At 32.9% G+C, this 21844-nt stretch overlaps 1 protein-coding gene across 1 annotated transcript in view; it reads right to left on the bottom strand.

The window, feature by feature from the left end:
• Window positions 1–191: 191 nt before the first annotated feature.
• LOC132738497 (uncharacterized) overlaps window positions 192–21844 on the bottom strand; it is a 40829-nt gene continuing 19176 nt past the window's right edge. The window contains exons 10-20 of the mRNA XM_060726002.1: window positions 20926–21182; window positions 10617–10831; window positions 9445–9620; window positions 7503–7733; window positions 6566–6768; window positions 5168–5497; window positions 4647–4781; window positions 3727–3812; window positions 1991–2108; window positions 1436–1508; window positions 192–703 (exon numbers count right to left, since the gene is read on the bottom strand). Of these exons, the coding sequence (XP_060581985.1) occupies window positions 539–703; window positions 1436–1508; window positions 1991–2108; window positions 3727–3812; window positions 4647–4781; window positions 5168–5497; window positions 6566–6768; window positions 7503–7733; window positions 9445–9620; window positions 10617–10831; window positions 20926–21182 (1989 nt within the window). The 3' untranslated portion in view covers window positions 192–538. The remainder of the gene's footprint in view (window positions 704–1435; window positions 1509–1990; window positions 2109–3726; window positions 3813–4646; window positions 4782–5167; window positions 5498–6565; window positions 6769–7502; window positions 7734–9444; window positions 9621–10616; window positions 10832–20925; window positions 21183–21844) is intronic.

The raw sequence follows: 21844 nt of genomic DNA, 5'->3' as shown, positions 1-21844 counted from the left end.
TGTGGCTAACTGCAGTGATTCGGAGTGAAAACTTCCAACGCCACCACAATAATAATTATTGGTTTTAACAAAATATCAGAAAAAAATTATTACGATATATATTGTAAATGTTTTACAATATTTTACTATCTACTTGTACACAAATGACAGAGGCGAATAAAAACACAAGTTATTTTTCTATTTTAAATTTACTTTATTCAGAAAAATACACAAAGATGAAATTTACAAAATAATGTCTAAATGATTCATCACTGTCATAAAATTATCTTAACGACAGCTGATATCTTAAAAAAGATAAAAACTAAAACATATCTTGACACTAACACTAAACGAGCTTTTATGAACTTCTAGGATGTTCCATATGAAACATGAGATTGACCAAAATCGACTCTTCAATGCTTAGACTAGTGTTTGTGAACGGTGCCGTGACCAGGAAATAATCAAGATCAATTCTAATTTTCAGATACAGATACGTAAAATAATCCCATGTCTTTCATTTCATTCTAATGCACTTAGAGATGAAATAAGAAAATTTATTTCAAATCTTGTTATTCTTCGGTATATCTTTCTCCCAGGTATCACACTCAGCAATTGTTGTGGGTAATTCATGCGTGGCACTTTCCGGAAGCCGCAATGCCAAGAGTACAACCAGGAGACACATTCCACCAAATATTGCACCAGGAATCCACATCGCAATCAGCGCCTATAAGAAGATATTGTACTAAGACATTTTAAATGTTGTTTATTTGTTTATTTACGTGAGAAAGATGACTATAATGAATAAAACACCAATGCATTAAAGACACATGTAACATTAATGAGCACACTTACCATGCGATATTTAACAAATCTTTAATTATAAATTCGTTTTTATTCTGATGTCACAAAAATGCTTTATAAACAAAGCGTTAATTTCTATTTTACTCTGTAATCTTAGCCGTAAATGCACAATTACAAGAAAATCAAACTTAAGCATGTAAAATGAGTATAGATAGCATTTTTTATTCGTACAATCAGTCAAAAAGTGTTACGATGATTATTAAAACGTTGCAACTTTATATGCTTGCCAAGTATTACTTTAGTTATGTTGGTATTTATAAATCATGACAGAATGGAAGTAAGTAATCAGCTGTCTATGATTAGGTTTAATCGTTGTCATCGATTTAACAAATATATGTGCATATCTAACAATATAATACTACATAGTAAAACGAAATACCACTGCTTCACAAAATATTTTTAAATAACAATACTTCTTAACTGAGTTTAGTCATATCGACATTGATTAGGTCATATTGCTGCTTTTCAGCTTCACTGGTTGAGGAAGAACTAAAATGTTCCTCCGTGCAATATTTCAAAACTGCCCAGTAAAGCATTGTTACGATCAATGAACTCTTGAAATAAAATCCTTACAATCGCGTGTACTCGTACTCACCAAGTTGCTTATAAATGGTGCCAATATTCCACCTATTCTTGAAATTGATGAAGAAATTCCAAGCCCACTATTTCTGAAATTAAGAAAACAACAACTTTTTTGAATAAATAGATAATGCGTATTTTAAAAATGAAATAATTGTCACTGTTGAAAAACTTGTTTGTAAACACTGAAAATGTGGAAAGATCTGAAGAACAACGCTTTCAAATAAAAAAAAAGAAATGAATGACACATGGAAAAACAGAACGAATAAGCTTTTACAATTTTCTAGTGTGTACGAAATGTGTTCAAAAAACAACACAAGCTCTTTCTATAGTTTTAATATCGCACATTTTAAACTATTGACCGACATGCGTACAACGCGTGTTTAATTTTGTATGTCAGTCTCTATTTATATCTTCTATCCCAATAAAAACAACTTTGACCATCAAGATTAAAAAACGACCGAACTTTCTTTTTTGTTAGTTACATTTTGAATGAGTCTGATCGCATTTAATGTTTCATATGCTCCTTTCCATCGAAGGTAATTGGGAATATTGTTTCTATGGTATTTACCTATAGTTTGTAGGATATATTTCTGGGGTGTACAGAAAGACAATGCTAAAAGATCCCGTAATAGCCGACTTTCCAATCAACGAGAAGGCAGTAGCAACTATAGCGGCTACATTGTTATCTAAAACAAAAACAACAGTTGAATATCAAAATGTGCTCATATCGTTATCTTATACCGTTTACACATTACCAACACATTCAAATGGTAAATTGCTGAAATACACTTGCCAATATAAATCGTATTATTACATGCATACAAAAGATTCAAGCAATACGCATCTGAAATATACTTTTGTTTGTTAAATTTTTAGTAAAAACATAGATAGTCAAACAATCACATATTGTCTGAAATAAACAGTAACTTTTTTTTAAACATATTCATTAATTGCAGTATAGATAACGTAACTGTTTGTCTGAAAATCATAACAATGAATGAATAATTAATCGATGTTCTGCAATATTCAAATCAATATAATATGAAAAATTGTTTCTTCTTATTGACATAAATACAATCAATACATAAAAATCAAGACACGTAATCAATATTTAAGCTTGGCAGTCTACATACTGATGTATTTTAGGCTAATATCGGGTGTATATTCAATTTTATATACAACAAATAACAAACAAAAATATCACGTGATAGGTGTCTGGAATAGATATTTCAATATGATTCAGTTTTGCATATATTTGCATCTGTTAGAAGGCTGCTTAACCATATTGTCTGAAATAAAGATGTCAATGTTACATGCAGAAATTTGACCAATGGCAAACTGAATATTCAGTTCATAAGTGACGCTATATGGAGAATAGGAACAGCTTTGTGATCCAACATTCATAACTCTGTACGGGTAAACACGGAAAAACACATACTGTGCAAACAATATCATTTTGCACCCTTATTGTCATGACATCTTGGAAAATCCAAACAAATACTTTGCCATATCATCAAACATTTTCAAACATTCATGGTTTTATTTATAAAATCATACATACGCACCATCTCTATACTTACATATACACAATAAGGTCCAATTAATAGCCTGCTTACAAGCGTAAATGTTATTGCTTGTCGTTTGTTTCCTTGGAATCTATGTCGCCTCTTTTATCTTACATATGCGTATGTAATGACTTTAAAGAACTAACTGGAAACATTAATAAATTTAAAAATATTGATCTTGTCCAATGCTCTTCGAATACACTTTTTAGCGCTGTTCATATTTTTAACATAAATACATCATCAAAACTGTTAACTGTTATATAACTAAGCATTTTAAAAAGAATAGGAAAATACATCCTTGAGACCATTTGGGGAAAAAAGGCTTCCAACACAGAGCATAATAAAATTTCATAGGTAATACTAGACATTTGATATGATCCCCTTACTCTTATCTTAAATAAAACAGAAAAAAGAAGCAATGAAACAACAGAAAAAAATGAAAATTGCAGATTAATTGAGTCTTTTAATGACAAATAATAAAGGTACAATATCTATCATGCATGGTCTTTTGAAACACTAAAACCTTTTGTAACAATAATCTCGAAAGACTTACATTCAACATTAGATGTGGGGAGATAAAAATAAATCTAGAAAGTGTGTTTTCTTGAAATAGCAATAAAACGGACAGCAAAAAATGAAAATTGCAGACTTGGTTTGGTTGAGTTTGTTCATGTGAGATCAAACGCAAAATAAATACTTGTATACCCCCAAAAAGTTAGAATGTGGCTTCTATTCTTACCGAAAACAGTTAGAAGAACTGTAGCTATTATTAACGAAATCCCTGATACAGCATACCACAGGATCATTGTCCATTTACGTCCAATTCTGTAATTAAAAATCATATTAAAAATAGATATGAGTGTTTTTCGATGAATCAATCAATGTGTATAGAAAATGTAAATTATAAATGAAGAACCAATTTAATCCAATTCACGATATCATTACAAAGAGTTAATAATGAAAATTGAAGATTCAAGTAAATTTGGTCTTTTCTATAGTTTTACTGATAATTGCTACGGAGCTCATATCCGTAGCACTGGCTTCTAAACGTTTTTAAACAGTTGCTAGCAAAGAACTTGAAAAAACAAAATGCAATTAATATGAAAAATGCGACCTTTAAGACAGCTGGCAACATCTTAATCATGCTGTAAACGTTCAATTTTAAAGCAAATGTGTTCACTTGAAATTAATTAATGCATATCAAAAAGTAAACTATGCAAACTCTGTTTGTTTCAAATGCCTACATACACTGATTAAATGTTTCAGTCGTGATACCTAAACACACTCTCACAAATTCAGCAAGTCCAAAAGAAATATTTAGTAATAAACTTACTAGCATCTATATCTACCTCTCATATGTAAAGGAGATATCTTATAAAAAAAACCTTGCATTTTGTTCTATGTGAAAATATGATCTTGAAAAGTTGTACAAGTGATGTATTCCAATGAAAAGAAATGGGTCAGCATGACGCGTGAACAAGACAAGCAGCTGTATATGTACTGGACAGCCACTGATGTTTACCAAAGGAACGAGTTTAGCTTGACTAGGATAATCACCCCAAATTGTTTCAATATAAACTTCCTCTAGCAGCCCCTCTTTAAAAAGCTTGTGTAGCTTAATCACATATGGCATGAATAAAAATAAACAAGTACATGTACCTATTAAGAAGAAAGAAGCTAATCACTTGCGAGGGGATTTCAATAACGCCACTGAGGAAGAAATTAATGAACCGGTCACCAGCAAGATGGGATGAAACTAGAGTAAGGCCGTAATACGTCCCAGTCGCCACAATCCTGAAATATACAAAAAAAGCCAAGCATAAGTTGTAAACTTGAAAGTAACATTATTTACATTTTCTTTTGCAACTTTAAAATACATATGTATGAATATATTAAAATAGATAATAATTAATTTGACAATTAATCAATTATCAATTTTTATTCTTGTTATTAAATACATAAAATTAGCAATGTCAATCACGTTTAATCAACAGGGAAGTAAGCCGCATGTATGAAGACCGCCATATTGATATTATTGAAATAATGACGTGACAGAGGAAAATGATCTTTTATGTGACAAAGATATACTATAACTTGATATTAAAACATTACAACATTTTCTAAATGCTGTCCGATATCAACCGTGTAATGAAGTATCGTAACCCTTGTCCGATACTAACCAAGTATACCACAAGATGAAGGTGTTCACCCTGAGCGAAGGATTCTTAAGAATGTCAATAACATTATATTTTTTCACAGCTTGAATCTTCATGTCATTTTCCCTCTTTTCCTCCGCCAGTAACCCGTTTGTAAACGTCTTCATTTCCTTGTCGTGAAGGTTTTCGTCCGAACTTTCACTTCCACTATCCGTTAGATGAACACTTTCGTTTAGAACAGCTTCCACCTGCTTGTAATCAATCTTGTTCCATCGTGCTGCCTTCTTTAAGATCTTCTTTGCTTCGTCCAATCGCCCGTTTGATAAAAGCCAGCGGACTGATTCATCCATCATCCTTCACATAAAGTAAGATTTTTATTGTAAGTAATAAGGACTCTAAAATATGAAAAACAAAATCAACATGGAAGGGCGGCGTTCAATGAACGCAATTCCCACACGACCTCACAACACATAACTACCGGCAAGGAGACCAACAGGACACCAAATAAAAACAGGACAAGACACCAGGTAAAGCACGGACGGATGATACAAAATAGGAAATACAGTAGAAACCGACTGGGAAATTAAAGTTTCTTCTAATGTTGATATTGCTAAAAGAAACAATTGTATGTAAAGCCAAAGCAGTTAGTTGGGGGAAATATACACAACGGAATATACAATGACAAATAACCTGGCGTCATTATGAAAAGGTTCGCAGCCCCGATAAATAAATTAACACCATAATTCTCATCACAGAAGATCCCTCGACAGCAGTTAAAACAAAAAAGGATAATAAATTGATTATAAGAGATGGGATTAATAATTTTCCCTAAGTAGTTATATACTGATAAAAACAAAAGAAAAAATGTATCGTCTGAATATTGAATATTCTTATAAAATAATTTAAAAAAAGTTTTCAGTGATCTAAAATAAACATGCATATGATGAATAAACATATTTTGCTCCAGAACAATTTATTTTCTGATATATGTAAATATTTCATATACTAGGATCATGCATCACATACTAACCAACAACATTCATGTATAATTCTTTCTTGACTTCTTTCACTGTTTCACGTTTTTTAAACTACATATTATTATGTATGATACTGCTGACCTTTCACAGTAGACCAATTTACCTTAAACAGTATTAATTCTCAACAAATAAATGTATTCAAATCAAAGATTCCGAACGACCATAAAATCCACATCAACATTGAGGTGAAGTACGTTGCAACTTTTAACCTCCGTCACCAAATGCAACAACCCTCCATTAAGACGGCTGTCTTCAGCAGTTTTTAATATTCAAGCAATCAAATCACACCTATACCAGAATAATGCATCCCTTAACAAATATTTGCTAACAAGATTTGAAAGTATAATTTAAAGTTGCGTTAAAAGAGTAGATATTGATAGCTTACCACCATTCGGCTAGTGCATATAGGGAGAAGGCGGCGATGGCTATCTGAAGGTAACGCCAGTTGATGTCCTGGAAAATGTATCCGTACAAGGAAAGAAACATCAAACCCATACCCCACGTGATGAAACCAGCAGGTGCGGTATGAGCACGTGCCTCCTTTGGAAATATCTCAAGAGCAAGGGTTTTAGCTGTGCACACTATACCCTGAAAATTTATCATTCAAATACATGTAATTACATTCACATCTTTGTACCAATGACGTTGGAAGTAAAAGGGGTTAAAACTGAAATTTCAGAACAATGGCATGATCTGAGTAAGACCATGTATGAAAAAGCTTAACAAAATCGAGCCCGAGTCATTTTCAATATTTTCCGTTTTGGACGTTCTTTAGGAATTCCGTTTTTTCTTAATTTTATAATAAGATAAACAGAAAAAAAAACTGTTAAAATCTTGGATATTATCTAAACATTTACAATAAAGACATCGATCAAATGACAGCTCCTGTAGCTCATACGATATCGAGACATATGCATTATTATTTGTAAAAAATTAAAACAACTTTCAACAGAAACTTTTATACTATTTTAAAAAAGTACACACAAACTTCTATTCAAATACAATGTAATATTATGTTTGACCTAAGAATAGAGGAAAGTTTCTTATAGTGCTGCACTAAATCGCAATATATGAGAACAAATATCATTAAGATAGAATATAACTAAATATATTACAGACCGGGGCCCGGGCTCAAAACACACGCGACCAACGGAAAGGCATCCAATAGGACGGCGAACAAAAGGCAAAAGCTTGCATGGTAACAGCATATGGTATTATTATCCTTAGGTGCTTTTTTTTCTAAAGTGAACCTTATTAGAACAACGCTTTTAATCTAATGATTGTAAATTATTTTTTATTTGTATATCTTCAGAGGAGATTACCTGTTGGAACGTTCCTGTAATCAAGCGCATGGCAAGCAACATGTATATGTTTTTAGAGAAGGCCATGATGATCATACAACATAACACAGCAACATGTGATAGCACGTGAATTGTCCTCCGTCCAAATCGATCAGATAAATGAGACATGATCAGAGCACCAATACCTTGTCCTGCTAGCACGAGAGACTGGGCAAGGGCGGCTAAGTTAGCTCGTGAACAAACCAGATTCCACTGAAAAAATATAATAAACATTATAATTACATTTTCATGCTCTTTCGTTATATTTCTATGTAAATTTCTTTGTCCTTTGTACCACATTGCAACTATTTCAAAAGAAACTGGAGTCGCCGAGGTTGACTTATGACTACTGGCTCACTACTGTTGGTCGAATCCCGTCTAGGAGGCTATCCAAATAGCTTACGGAAAATCAGTGTTTCTACTTAGATGCCCGTTCGCAACCGTAATAAAGCACAGATGGCTTCCTCCACAAGTAAAGCTGCTGGAAAGTCACCATGAGACAATTACAGTGTTGCTGCGACGCAGAGCAAAACCAACCAAAACGAACGCCATCAACTGCATGTTTCTTTTGAGTAGTATTAAATAATTTCCTATAGGTTTTGGGGATAACAAAAATTGTCATGAAACATTCGTATATGAACAGTGGTCCCGAAACTATCATATTTTAAAGTTTTGCTTGATTTTAATAAAAGATCCGATACCGTGATCATAAAATTATTTCTTTCAGCCATATTTAAAAACAAATTACTTTAGGCTAATATAAATTGAATACCCAAACCCAACCAATGTCACAGCAATTTATGGCTCCTTACCGCTAATGCATTATCTATGAAAAGTCTTTTATATTACAAACACAAAACAGTGTCATTACAACATATCAAATATCCAATTTGTCAAAGACATTATCAAATTTTATCAGCAAGATCTTTAAGAATATGAAATATTGAAAACATACTTATAGTGTAGAGGGGGAAAAGTGTAAACAGAATACAAAGAATCTTTATAAATGCTTTGTTTTATTTTTTTATATGCAAGATTTAAGATTGTCATGTTATACACCATGAATAAATATAGACAAACATCAAACAGGAAAAAAACTAAGGAAAAAACTTTTTTGCAATACGGTTTGATTTTTATGGATAGACTTATATCGCATTTGTAACAAGTACCATGAAATGCACACTGACCTTTCGATAACTTGTGCTCATACTTTGAACACGGTCGCTATATAAGGAAAGTTAAATATTAAGATGAACATTTGCCTTCCAATAAATGCCAATATTGTTAAAGACTTCCCTATGCTATAAAGCAAAGACAGTTTGACCAAATTACGAACAGTTGAGTTGACTGTTCTATTTTTGTATTTTGTTAAGAGAATCTTTAGCATCGACATTGATTTAATAGATTTTTTAAAGAAAAGAAATGCTAAATAATTATTACGTTCTTAAAACGGTATGGACAGGATAGGTTCTCTCAGATAGAGAAAAGAACGAAAAACACAACAAAATTTAAAGTTAGTTTTTCGCCGCAAATAAACGTTTTTAAACTTATTTTCAATATTAATTCCTTAATAACATTTCAAAACATAATGTGTTCTTTTAAATGCTATGTTCACATCATGGGCTCTTTTGTTGGTTGTATGATTTTTATGTAATAAAATAAAGTCGCTCAAGATTTTAAGAAAATACCTCTCTGTAACAAAAACATTCATACATTCTATATCAGTTGACAAACAATCACAATACCTTTTAAAAACTGAATCGATATTTGTTTTGCAATCGCGGAGAGATTGTATAGTAAGTCATAAAGAATCAAATTCAAGATATTGACAAAGTTTGAAAGAAAAAGATATTTGATGCATGTAAGCTTAAAAATCGAATTCATTCGGTGAGAAAAAATTGGATAAAAATGTTTATTTGTATACCTCATATGCGTAGGAGTTTTCATTTTCAAAATAAAATCTGCTGCATGTTTTGGAATCGGTTTCATTCGTCTCGAGACTGATGACGTCATAGTGGCATTTGTGGGCGTTGTAACTGACATTAGCATTGTATGAACTATCAGCCGAGGGCACTTCACATGAATACTCAGGAATAAAACCTGTGATAAAACAGAAAAAAATCAAATTTAAAAAAAGAAATATAAAAGTATCTATTTATATTTTCAAACATATATTGTGTATTAACCATTCTGCTATAAATTATATTTATTCTATATTAATTATTGGACGTTTAAATCCATTCTCGGTTATATATAAAACATTGAATGAATAAAGTTTCCCACTGATCAATATCAACAAAAGGCATTGCGAAAAAGCTGTACTTCTATAGTACCAGGTTACAAACTGCATTTTCTCATTTTGAATATGAATTAAAATTTCATTTTACATTGTTATGAACAATTTCGAATATAATTATGTACTTTAAAACTATTATTAATCCTATGCGTTAGGTTCTAATTGATTATTCCAGCTTGATAAAAAAAATGAGAATAAACATCATCAAGGCAAAGGCATATAAGAATACATATGAAAAAGTTGATTTCCCTGTATTTCCAAGCGCATTTTAATTGCCAAGTTACTAATACGCTTGAAAGAAAGCTAACATTTGCATAAAGCACTACAGCTTGTAAGCAACTTTATAAATATTTTTTGTTTCTATTTGCTTGTTTTGTTTGTTTGTTTTGGTCATATCTCGGCGGAAGGTTTTCCTGGATAACTAATCATTAATTACCATTTTCTCCACAAGTGACCAACTACTAATCTTACATGATTTCTGCTCTAGTATTGAAAGACAAATTTTTTGAGTTCATTTGTCATGGAAAATTTAGGCCTCGTCCGTGGATCGAATGAGCGACCATTGAATTACTAATATGCTAAGCGGTCGGGCGGATCTATAGACAAGTCCATGCTTAAAGCTTTAACAAAAATTGATGAAATTCTCTTTTTGAAATGAAGATTTGTTTGAACAGTAGAGCCACTTTATAAATCAGAGGTGAACTATCGTCTATTCCATAAAAAATTAAATAGGAAAATAAAAAAAAATAAGTGCAAAATTATTATAGATAATAATATAATAAATATAGATGTCAACTTACCTGTAAAAACGGCACTAAGTATTGCAAATGATGCAGGAATAAAATCCAAAAGTATCAGAAACAACTGAAAACACTGATATTTCCCCCATGGTTTTAGTGTGCGCCAAACGGCGTCCAATTCTGTTACACCTTTCTCCTGGCCCATTTCCCCGTGGTTTCTTTTCAGAAGAAAATATTCAAGATGATTTATTATTAACTTTATGACGAAAATCCAAATTCGTTATGTATACTGAAATCTGTAAGTACTTAAAGGATTTGGTTTGATATACCAAACGTCTAAAAATGGCACACTTTCAGACATCAACCATTCACGAAAGACTTCCCAAATCTTAATAATTAAGCAAAACAGTATTGAGTTGCACAAAGACTGGATTAGCGTCGATAGTTACCGTCAACAGATTATTTTTTGTTAACCGTTCTTTTTGTTTTCTTTCAAAAATATTTACTTCGGAACGCTGCACCTTCACATTTTACACTGCATGAAAGGTTAAACCGACTTTTCAACTGTTCAAATTAACATGGATTTAACAACTTTAAACGAACTTTTTCATTGTACTTTCTGCTTGTGAAAATTTAGTTAAATTTGATAAAAAAGTAATTTTGAAACTCCGACCGGACAAGTGTAACCTGTTACAAACGATTTGATTTCATTTGCGAGTTTATAAACTTTATCTTGATAACAAACTTAAATGAAAGTTTAAAAGATTATTCATATTAAACTATACCCCATGCAGATTATTATCAATCAAACAAGCATTCATTCAATCAATCAATCAATCAACCAACCAACACCCAACTTATCAGTTAATCAAGTCAATGAATTAAATCAATCAATCAATTCATTCATTCACTCGGACAATACGGCCATAACATTATCCTGCCTAACACAACATACTTAACATGTTTATGATAATATGATTTTATCTAACACAACATTAATTAACATACATCTCTTTTAACAATATACTACCTAACATAAGATTTGTTACATATTATATAATCCTACCTAACACAACACTTATTGCGAGATTATATTTTCGCGAAATCAATATATTGCAAAATTGGCGTAGGTAAATACTTGTGAGTTTCTACTACATTAGAATAGATTAGCATAAAATAGAATAGAGAAAAATAGAATAGAATAGAATAGAGTATTAGTAGAATAGAATGAAATCGAATACAATGGGATCGGATGGGATAGAAAAAAATATATTAAAGAATGAAAATGCAATGAAATAAATTGAAATGGAAATAAAGGAAATAATGAAGGTAAGAAAGGAAGGAACAAACGAACGAATGGAATAAACAAATAGAAACAAAACAAAAATAAAAAAAATAACAACAAAAAAGAACTAACAAAAGAAACAGCAAAAATAGCATCTAAATATACTCATCATAAGGTTAATAATTATTGCTCATTATTACAACATTCTTTTTGCTTTCAAAGCTCCCTTACCTCAACAGTTTTAGACAATTATATGAGCCGCGCCATGACAAAACCAACATAGTGCGTTTGTGACCAGCATGGATCCAGACCAGCCTGCACATCCGCGCAGTCTGATCAGGATATTGTAATAGGGTTTGTAAGCGAACAGCATTGATCCTGATCAGTCTGCGCGGATGCCCAGGCTGGTCTGGAGCAATGCTGGCCACAAACGCACTATGTTGGTTTTTTCATGACGCGAATATGTGCTCGAATATGACAAGATAAAGTCATAATATATAGAGAATATTTGTTTAGTTCAGTGTAATATCGGAATATATTTCACCGAGTGAGCACCAAAGGGTATATTTCACGATTGGCGAAGCCACGACTTAAATATATGAAATTTTGGTGTTCACGAGGTGAAATATCTTTGGATCTTACTCTAAAATAAATAAATTTTCTTTTTATTATATGCTAATAAACGTTTAAAAAGACATTTTAACCTACTACTAAATGAAATTCGCACCAAGTAATACTACAACGTGACGTCATTTACGACGTCACGTCATCAACCCGGCTTAAATTCAAAACAGTAAAAAATATCAAATTAATAATTTCACTGTTCCAAACAGTCACATTTCACTGATATATTTCTATAAATCACTGAAAAGCATGTAATAAAAATGTATAATTAAGGTTTATGTAAAACATTTTGTTGAAAAATAACATTTTAAAATAAAATGATATGTTAACATGCACCTGTTTGTAGAGTAATAAATACCGATATATGATTTATTATCCCTTTATCAATTTAGAAAAGAATTCTTAAACTTGTAAAAAAATAGCTTAAAAGAATAGATGTTAAAACAATAGCCTACAATATAGTATCTATCAAAACATTTTTAGATATCAATAAACGTATACCTCTTTTGTGTGGCAACAAACACAAAATTTCTTTAAAAAAATGCTCTCTTTGTATATCAAGAAATCTACTGAAATTGACTTACATACAACAAAACCGTTCTTGCTTTTAAAGATAAGTAATTTTATTCTATACGTGTTAATGCATACGTTTCGGCTGACTCTCTTAATCTTAAAGCAAAACTGAAAACACGCCGGTATTTATAGTATACATGGAATAATCGCCGCTCGTGTTTACCACGAAAACTGTTTAACTATATTTTGTTTCATCACTTATAATGAATGCCCTATCTTTGTAATTACCCTGTATTATGTCGTTGCAATCAACGACGAATTTTCAGTGATAAATAACAAATGTCTTTATGCTACTGTGCTGAATATCATTGACCTTTATGAACTAATTTTTGATATTTTGCAGAACCAGCAACGTATGAAATGTACTAATCCCACCTCAACCCACCGTCCCACACACTTACCAAATGGTATTATGAATTCTATAACATTATTTTTTTAATAATACTTATTCAAGTTTAATAAAGTATAGATTTAATAAAGTATAGAAATAATGGAAATGGATGTTCAACCAGAATATGAGTTCAGTTGTGCTCTTGAAAAAGATTGACAAATTTAACATGTGTCCTCTACACAGACAGCAGTCATGTATATAATTTTTATAAACGTCACAATTATCCAATCAAAGGCGACGTTACAGGCTTGTAACGCTGCCTTTCATTGGATAATCTTGCGTTTCAGGCTTGTAACACCGCTTTTCATTGGACAATCGTGACGTTTTTTTTAAAAGGTCGTTGACTTCGAATCTCTTGCCCCTTATCTATGTGGGTTCGAAACCAGCCAGGGACTTTGAATTTTTCACTCAAGGAGAGTTTTCACTAGCTAGCATAGGAAACGTTGGTGGTTCTTACAATCACGTGCTCGTTCATACCTGAAATAATGCACGGAGAGACATCTGACGTGGAGCTGGTGCGACGTTAACCCAAACTACATACACAGTTGTTAAGCTGCTACCAAGTTATGAGGAAATGTCCTATCTTTCTTTTTTCCCAATGAATGAAGTTTGCTGTATTATATATTTTAATAGGTTATTTAACGTTCTATTGGACAATACATGAATGTTTTTGTCGAGTACAGGTGGAAAAACATATTGGAAAGCAGCCTTTGATGTTTTATTATGGCATGCTGAACTGTTGTGTACAGTTCTGGAAATATACTGTATTGCTAATATTTTATCTTCTGGTTCATCAATTAGTTTTTTAAAAATATTTTTAACGCAAAATAACCAATGCACTAAAAACAAGTATAACTTACATTGGTGCTAAAATTGAAATAGCGTGTATATACAACTACATTTACCAAGTCGGAGTTTGTAATTTTCTCATAGGTAAAATATGATATAAAACCATATTCACCATGTTTTGTTTCTAATAATTTTGTTGTTTCTTAGTCTCTTTTTATATAAGGTATATATTGATAGATAGATATTCTGTGGCTTTTGACTGTGTAATAGTATCGATAATTTTTCCAAATATTTTTATAAACAAATTAAGTATCCGTAATCAAAAGTTTGCAATACTTGTTTTCTTTGTCTAAATTCTACTATCAGGTCAAAATTAAACCAGATCTTGCCAACTAATTTACCTGATGAGCTATGTAGCCGAACGTGGTTATCTTGTTTTGCTTGTGTCAAACAACACCCGCTGTTAACGTGAACTGCTATAAGAATATTAAGACTATATACTTTTGTCTACTTTTTGTAATCAAAAGTCCAGGGATTTAGGTATTTTTTTTTACTTAAAAAACTTGATGAAATGCAAAATTCTCATATCTGAAATGATATTAGTTTGTTTCCGGCCATAAAATCTACTCATGCGAACAAAGCAGACGGTATTTCCATGTCGTCTGATGACGCACTGTTCCGCTATTTCAGCCTATATATAATTTGATATTTTCTCTTAAAGTGTTGAATGGTATTCTCCATATAATAGAATACAAGTACATGTAAGGTATTATATTATGTTCAGTAAGGTTAAGATTCAAGGAGGTCAATTTCACAGTAGAGTATGTTAAGGACATTGTACTGTTTTGATTAATTAATTTTTCATAAGTGCTAGCTTAATAAGTCACGTTTGTTTTTCAGTGTCCTTGTTCTTGTACATGTATTAGGATAACATTTTTATTCATGGAGTTAAGCCAGTTTTGAATTATAAGTGTGTATACTTCTAAGAGGGACGGCGCTCTGTAATAAAGTTTATGGTTGCAGAGGCTAAAAAGCCTAAACAATGCAAGGATTTTCAGAAACTTGTTATTCCGATCAACCTTTAAAGCTTACCCAATGTACTACAGAATTTTTCTCGGGGTGCCAGTTGCCGAGTTGATAATATAAGAATCTTACATGGCAGCCGGTACCGACCGGAATATCAAGCTCGAGGGTAACTGTTTACTGCGGTAACGAGGATCTGCCGAGTTTCCGCTAAACAGTTTCACGAGAACTAGATATTCCCGTCTGTACCAATAGCCGGTGTTCGATTCTTTTTCTTGCATGTCAATTATTTTAAGAGCAGAAATTATGAAAACTGATATTCTCCTACGCATTTTTTTGTTATAGTAGCGTATGTCTTACAGGTAAAATGACGTCTTCCTAAGAACAAAAGGTGCGCGACAATGACGTCTTTTAAAGCAAGCGACTTGTCTTACATTGGGGTGTAAGACAGAGTTTTCTAGCACCGGTGTAAACGGTAGATAATCCCGTCTAACTGCAAGAAAGTCGTTGATCTCAATTCCTCTTTCCTTCTATCGCTGTAAGTTCGAACCATGCCATTCTTAGTTCTTACATGTGAGAAAGCTATTAAACTTGTTTGCGAAACGTAAATGTTCTATTCAGGAGCGCGTTTCTGTCTGAAACAATGCCAAAAAGGGGTCTGACGTCTTCCTTCACCTGAAAAACTCGAAGCTCGTCATATGGCGTATAATGTGTTGGTGAGGCGTGAACCTTCCTCCCATCCCAAACACCACCCCTCCCCCTTAAAAAAAGCAAAGAAAAAGTTGTTTTTTTTTAAAATCCAGAATTTCTCAGTTTCTTGAAGGAGGCAGAACAAGTATTTGTGATATGTCAAGGACTGAGTGTCCAGTTGATACTGTTTCCTTAACACAGCTAGCAAATGTTGAAGCTATAGTTAACAAAGATCGTCGAGTAACATATGGGCTAACAGTCCACAGGTTAAGCACCGGTAAGGCATCGGTACTTTACTAGAACCATGTTCAAGACTGGTCCATTAACAGCTGTCTGCAGATAAAAAGGCAACTATTGTGACCATTGACCAATGTAAAACAAACATTTGGATCATTTTATTTGTAAACAGGTATGTTTTTGAACTATATCATCACTTAAGTAATTTAGTTTCATGCTGGATGATATTCAATCATTTACTGCCAAAATATTGAAATAACGCTGCAAAATACTTTTCAGAAGTAAAACTAAAAGAAAAACTAAATCTAAAGCGTACAAGGTATGCACCCGCCCCACCCCTGTGCCTCTGGTGTGTTTCCAGAACTGACATGATTGCTAAGAAGGAAAACCAGGACGAGTTTGAAATATGTTGTTACACGGTACTTTTTTTGTTTAACGTCTCACCAACATGGTAGAGGCAATACGGCGACTTTCCTGCTTTACTGGTTGAGAAATACGCAAGGAACTGTGTTTTTCCGTACTTTATTTTAAGCACTAAATGGCACCTGAGTAGAACGGCCGAGGTCTCGTATGCTAGCTGGATAATTTTCTAGATGTGGAATTGTTTTTGAGAGCAAACAAAAGTCTGGGTATATTTTGACCGCCCCTCGTGCATATGATATAAGCATGTATGTAGTTAATTATTTACTTATTGGTGGACATAGCTAAACGGGTTAAAATACTTACTCTCTTAAACAAAATTGTTATTTGCATATGTTATTATTGTTCTTTAGGTAAAATAGGTCACTGTCCAGTACATTCTTTTCAAGGTTTTCTACCGCATCATTTCTTTACTGATTCAGCATGTTCTATAATGTGCTTGAATCAAAGTACTTGAAAGTACTGGTAGAAGGAAATTCTCGAGTCATGAAAAAATAATCAATATTTTTTCTTGTTCACGCTCGAGCAACCATTTAAGCGCGCGAGGATGGGATAGGGGAACTAATGAAGTAAGGTCCACATGTGCATACTCTGTAATATATCTAGGTCTAAATATTGATAATTCTTTGTCTGTTGATGCTATTGTAAATGATATTCTAATTTCTTTCTCTTAAATTTATCATTTATGTCAAGATAAGCAAGGATTTTAGATTACAAGACAAGAAAATATTTATACAGTGCAACATGTATTATCCATGGTCTTCTAAGTAACGGAATGTGAACAAAAACTTAAAATGCAAACATTAAATTTTTTCAAAATAGAATAGTCAGATTTATTTATAAAATGCTACCCAGAGAAAGTGCCAATAATATTGGTCTTTGCCGATTTGTTTCTGTTAAATATAGAAAACAGAAATAAATTATGTAAAAGCCCACTTTTTAGAAAAAGCTAGACCTCGTACCGAATTACCGAATTGCATTTGTTTGACTAGATATCAGTCTTCGTGTCTTTTTCCCTTTTTTTACTCACGTAAAGTAAGTAACAGAAAATTGATAATTTGATACATGTAATATATCTAAGTATACTCTATGACCACTTCTTAATTAATATACATACATTTGCTTACATAATTACTTGTTCGTTTAATATCTAGTCAAACGCAGATAGGATATACTATTAGTCTTGTTAATGTTGTAAATTTAAAATTTAAGATGAATATCTTGTGATACAGATATTTGTGACAAACTACCAAAGTACTTTTAGACAAAATTTTATGTACTTTTATTATAAAAATGTGTAAGTGTATTTATTGTGTATAATTATGTATGTGTGTTTTAACCTAATATGTGTATATGTGTTTCAACCTTATATGTACATATGTGTTTTAATAGGAATAAAATCAATTAATCAATCCATTTACAATTTGGTCGCATGGTAACTTAAGGTCTCATCAGGGGAGTATAATTTGCCCTTAATTCATCCCGGTGTTTTATAATTATTTCTTGTCCTTCGAGATCATTAACTCCAATTTATTTAGTATTGATAATTGAATACCGCTTAAACCGGTGCTTTGATGGGGAGGAGTGCTAGGGGAAGGTGTTGCGCTTTTCACATGACTCGAGTCTACATTTCAACTATTTGTTATACCCCCGAAACGAAGTTTGTGAGGGGTGTATATAGGAGTCATTCGGTGATCGGTCGGTTTGTCGGTCAGTGGGTGGGTCGGTCGGTGGGTCGGTTGGTTGCTTTCGGTGGGTGGGTGGGTGGCTGGGTCGGTCGGTTTGTTGGTCCGTCGGTCCGTCGGTCCAACGGTCGGTTGCATTTTCCTTGTCTGGAGCATAACTTGAAGACTAATGGTTGGAATTCAATTCAACTTCATACAATGATCAAGCACATTGAGAGGAAGTGCAGTTCACAAGAACCATAACTCCATCTTTATTTATTACAGAGTTATTGCCCTTTGTTACTTTTCCTTGTCCGGAGCACAACTTGAACACTACTGGTTGGAATTCAAAACAACTTCAAAACTTCTAAAGAAATTACAGAGTTATTGCCCTTTGTTACTTTCCCATTGCTTTTATTTTCTCCGGAGCATAACTTGAAGACTAATGGTTGTAATTCAATACAATGTCATACAATGATTAAGCACATTGAGAGGAAGTGCAGTGCACAAAAACCATAACTCTATCTTCGCTAATTACAAAAATGTACAGAGTTATTGCCCTTTGACACTTTTCCTTGTCCGGAGCTAGCTTGAAAAGCACTACTTGGAATTTAAAACAACTTCATACAATGGTCAAGCACAATAAGAGGAAGTGGAGTGCACAATAACCATAACTCTGTCAAGAGTAATTATAGAGTTATTGCCCTTGCTACTTTTCTATTGCTTTTTTCTTGTCCAGAGCATAACTTGAAATTTACTAGTTGGAATTCAATACAAATGTATACAATGGTCAAGTATATTGAGAGAAAGCGCAGTGCATAGAAACCATAACTCTTTTATGACTCATTCCTTTGTTTCTTTTCCTTGTTCGGTGCACAACTGAAAAACTAATCTTTAGAATTCAATGCGACTTCATACAATGATCAAGCACAATGAGAGGAAATGCAGTGCTCAAGAACCATAACTCTTTCCGGACTAATTACAGAGTAATGCAATAAAACTTCATCAATGGTCAACCTCATTGAAAGGAAATGCAACATACAAGAACCACAACTATCTTTAATTGCCCTTAACCATAACTCTATTTCAATTCTTTTGCAAGGTATTCTGTTACTAGTAACTTCCTCATTTCCGAGGCAGTCTTGCGGTGATAGTTCTAGTTTTCATTGTTTCTAGACTTTTTTAATTTTGAAATCGAAATTTTATGGGTGGCGTTAGAATACCGTTGCTTCGACAGGTAGACAATGACCAACAAAAACAGATAATGTTGAAAAACTATTTTATTTCCATCATTAAAACGTCAATAGTTAGTCTGTAGACATAATTACATGTAAGTATGTAGAAAATTTTATATCTAAGATATGACTTTCAGAATAAAATATTTTAGCACAATTTAGTTTCTTCCGGTCACATCAATGTAAACAATTAAATATGAAATCTAAGAATCGACTTTAACATGGTTTGTCTGTGAAAGATACTGATCATTTTACATACTATGTACACACTAGCACCGCTGGCTTAAACAGAATCCAAGTTTCATAAGTACGATGAATATAAATCAATTACTTAGACAAAATCCTGAAGACAATTTTAAAAAATCAATTCAGTATGATAATCAATTTTATTACTTAACTTATATTATACGGTATGTTAACCTGAACTGCTGGTGGTATTGTGATCAGTGCAGACCAAGAAAGGCCGGGACACTTATGCCTTCTGATCATGGTCTGAAATATTTGCTATTCATGCAGTACATGTTTTGAACTTTCCCCCTTGAAATGATGAATAGTTTTTACCATATTAAAGACGGACACGTCTATTTAAGATATAAAGCCTGGTAAGCAATAATATAACTACTGACAAACCAAACTTGACATAGTTCTAAGAGAGCATAAAAATGATAAAACCAACATAATGGCTTTGCGACCAGCATAGATCCAGACCAGCCTGCGCATCCGCGCAGTCTGATCAGGATCCAAGCTGTTCGCTATCAGTTTCTCTACTTGTTATAAAGTTTGTAAGCGAACAGCATGGATCCTGGTCAGACTGCTCGGATGCGCAGGCTGGCCTGGACTATGCTGGTCGCAAACCCATTATGTTGGTTTTGTCATGACGCGGCTCAAATGTAACATGAAATATGATAATTATGGCTTTTCAAGCATTTCCTTTAAAGCGTATGAAGCTTTATCTAATAAAACATTTTTATAAAATCCAAAAAGGTAAAAACATATTGATACCAAAACCTTATAGACCTACAGTCGAACCCAGAACAATTTTTTACACAGAATGTATGATTTAACACACGAAAAAACGGAACAAAATAAAATGCTGCTATTTTAGTAAGGTTTTGACTTATTGGCAAATGATTTCTTGCATGCACCATTCTTTTTTTAAGAAAATATACCAACATACCTCTATCATAGAGGTATTTGTGAAGTTTTCAGGAAGTATTCATTAAAAAACATTAATTTTGTCAACTACAGTCAGCAGATAAATTATTAAACACACTTAATATTAGATTTAAATAATTGATATATTTACATAACTCTAGCATTGTAGACAATTTAACATAAGAGTCTCACTAAAAACAAGTACATAACGCTATGGCTAATGTACAGCTGTTAATGAAATGTTTCAAATCAACGGTATCTTGGAAAAATCTAGTATGATCACAGTCTTGTTGTATAAAGAGTATTTTCATTATATTTTTCAGAATTTTCATCTTTATCCTGATCGGATGTTACAATGTTCTCGTCAGATTTAACTTTGTATTTCAAAGATGCTGTTTTGTCTTTGTCCATTTTATTACATTCTGCAATTGTTGTGGGTAATTCGTGCGCCGTACTTTCCGGAAGCCGAACTGCTAGAACAACAACCAACAGGCACATGCCACTAAATATCGCACCAGGAATCCAGAGAGCAATTAGTGCCTGGAATGAAAAAAAAGATAGCATGCAATTGTGAAAGAAATCTTACAGTAAAAGTGGATATTTCCGCGCGTCGAAAAATCAATGCATTGATCTTCTTTACTTCAGGAATCACCAATTACTGAAAATCACAATCTATAATAAGTATAATAATTGACGTATGGTGAAACAAAATGCAGATGAATGAAATAACTGAAATTAATTGTTTTTTTGGATGGTAGTGTTGGTAGTTTGCCCTCCAGATCACGGCAGTAAGCCACATTGAATTTACTAGTGAACAGTTCAGCCACAGCGTCGTTCCTGGGCAGACTGTCTAGCAGTTTACCGGTACTAGCTGCCTTCACTTCCACAAACAACTGATTACTTCTGTTCATGCCAGAGCTGAGGTACAGAATGAATGATCGTAGAAAGGATCTCATGACAAACTACAACAACGTCCGAAAATCGTACCAGGGTCGCCCGATTCACAGTCTAACGCTATACCTATTGAGCTAATAAAACTGCTTGGGTTTTCTGGTTGACATGAATTCTCTATACATTAGTATTTACTCATGACAGAGCGGTCATTAGCAAAGAAGGCTGAGAAGTGTAGAGTGAAGTTAGAGACAGACCGTTTTAACCGTTCGCTTAGTAATTTACTTTAACCATATTGTTTTTAGTGTCTC

The sequence above is a fragment of the Ruditapes philippinarum genome, unplaced genomic scaffold (assembly GCF_026571515.1).
Source record: "Ruditapes philippinarum isolate M1 unplaced genomic scaffold, ASM2657151v2 ctg2803_1_1_1_1, whole genome shotgun sequence".
Lineage (NCBI taxonomy): Eukaryota > Metazoa > Mollusca > Bivalvia > Venerida > Veneridae > Ruditapes > Ruditapes philippinarum.
This window is presented reverse-complemented; position numbering and strand designations above follow the sequence as displayed.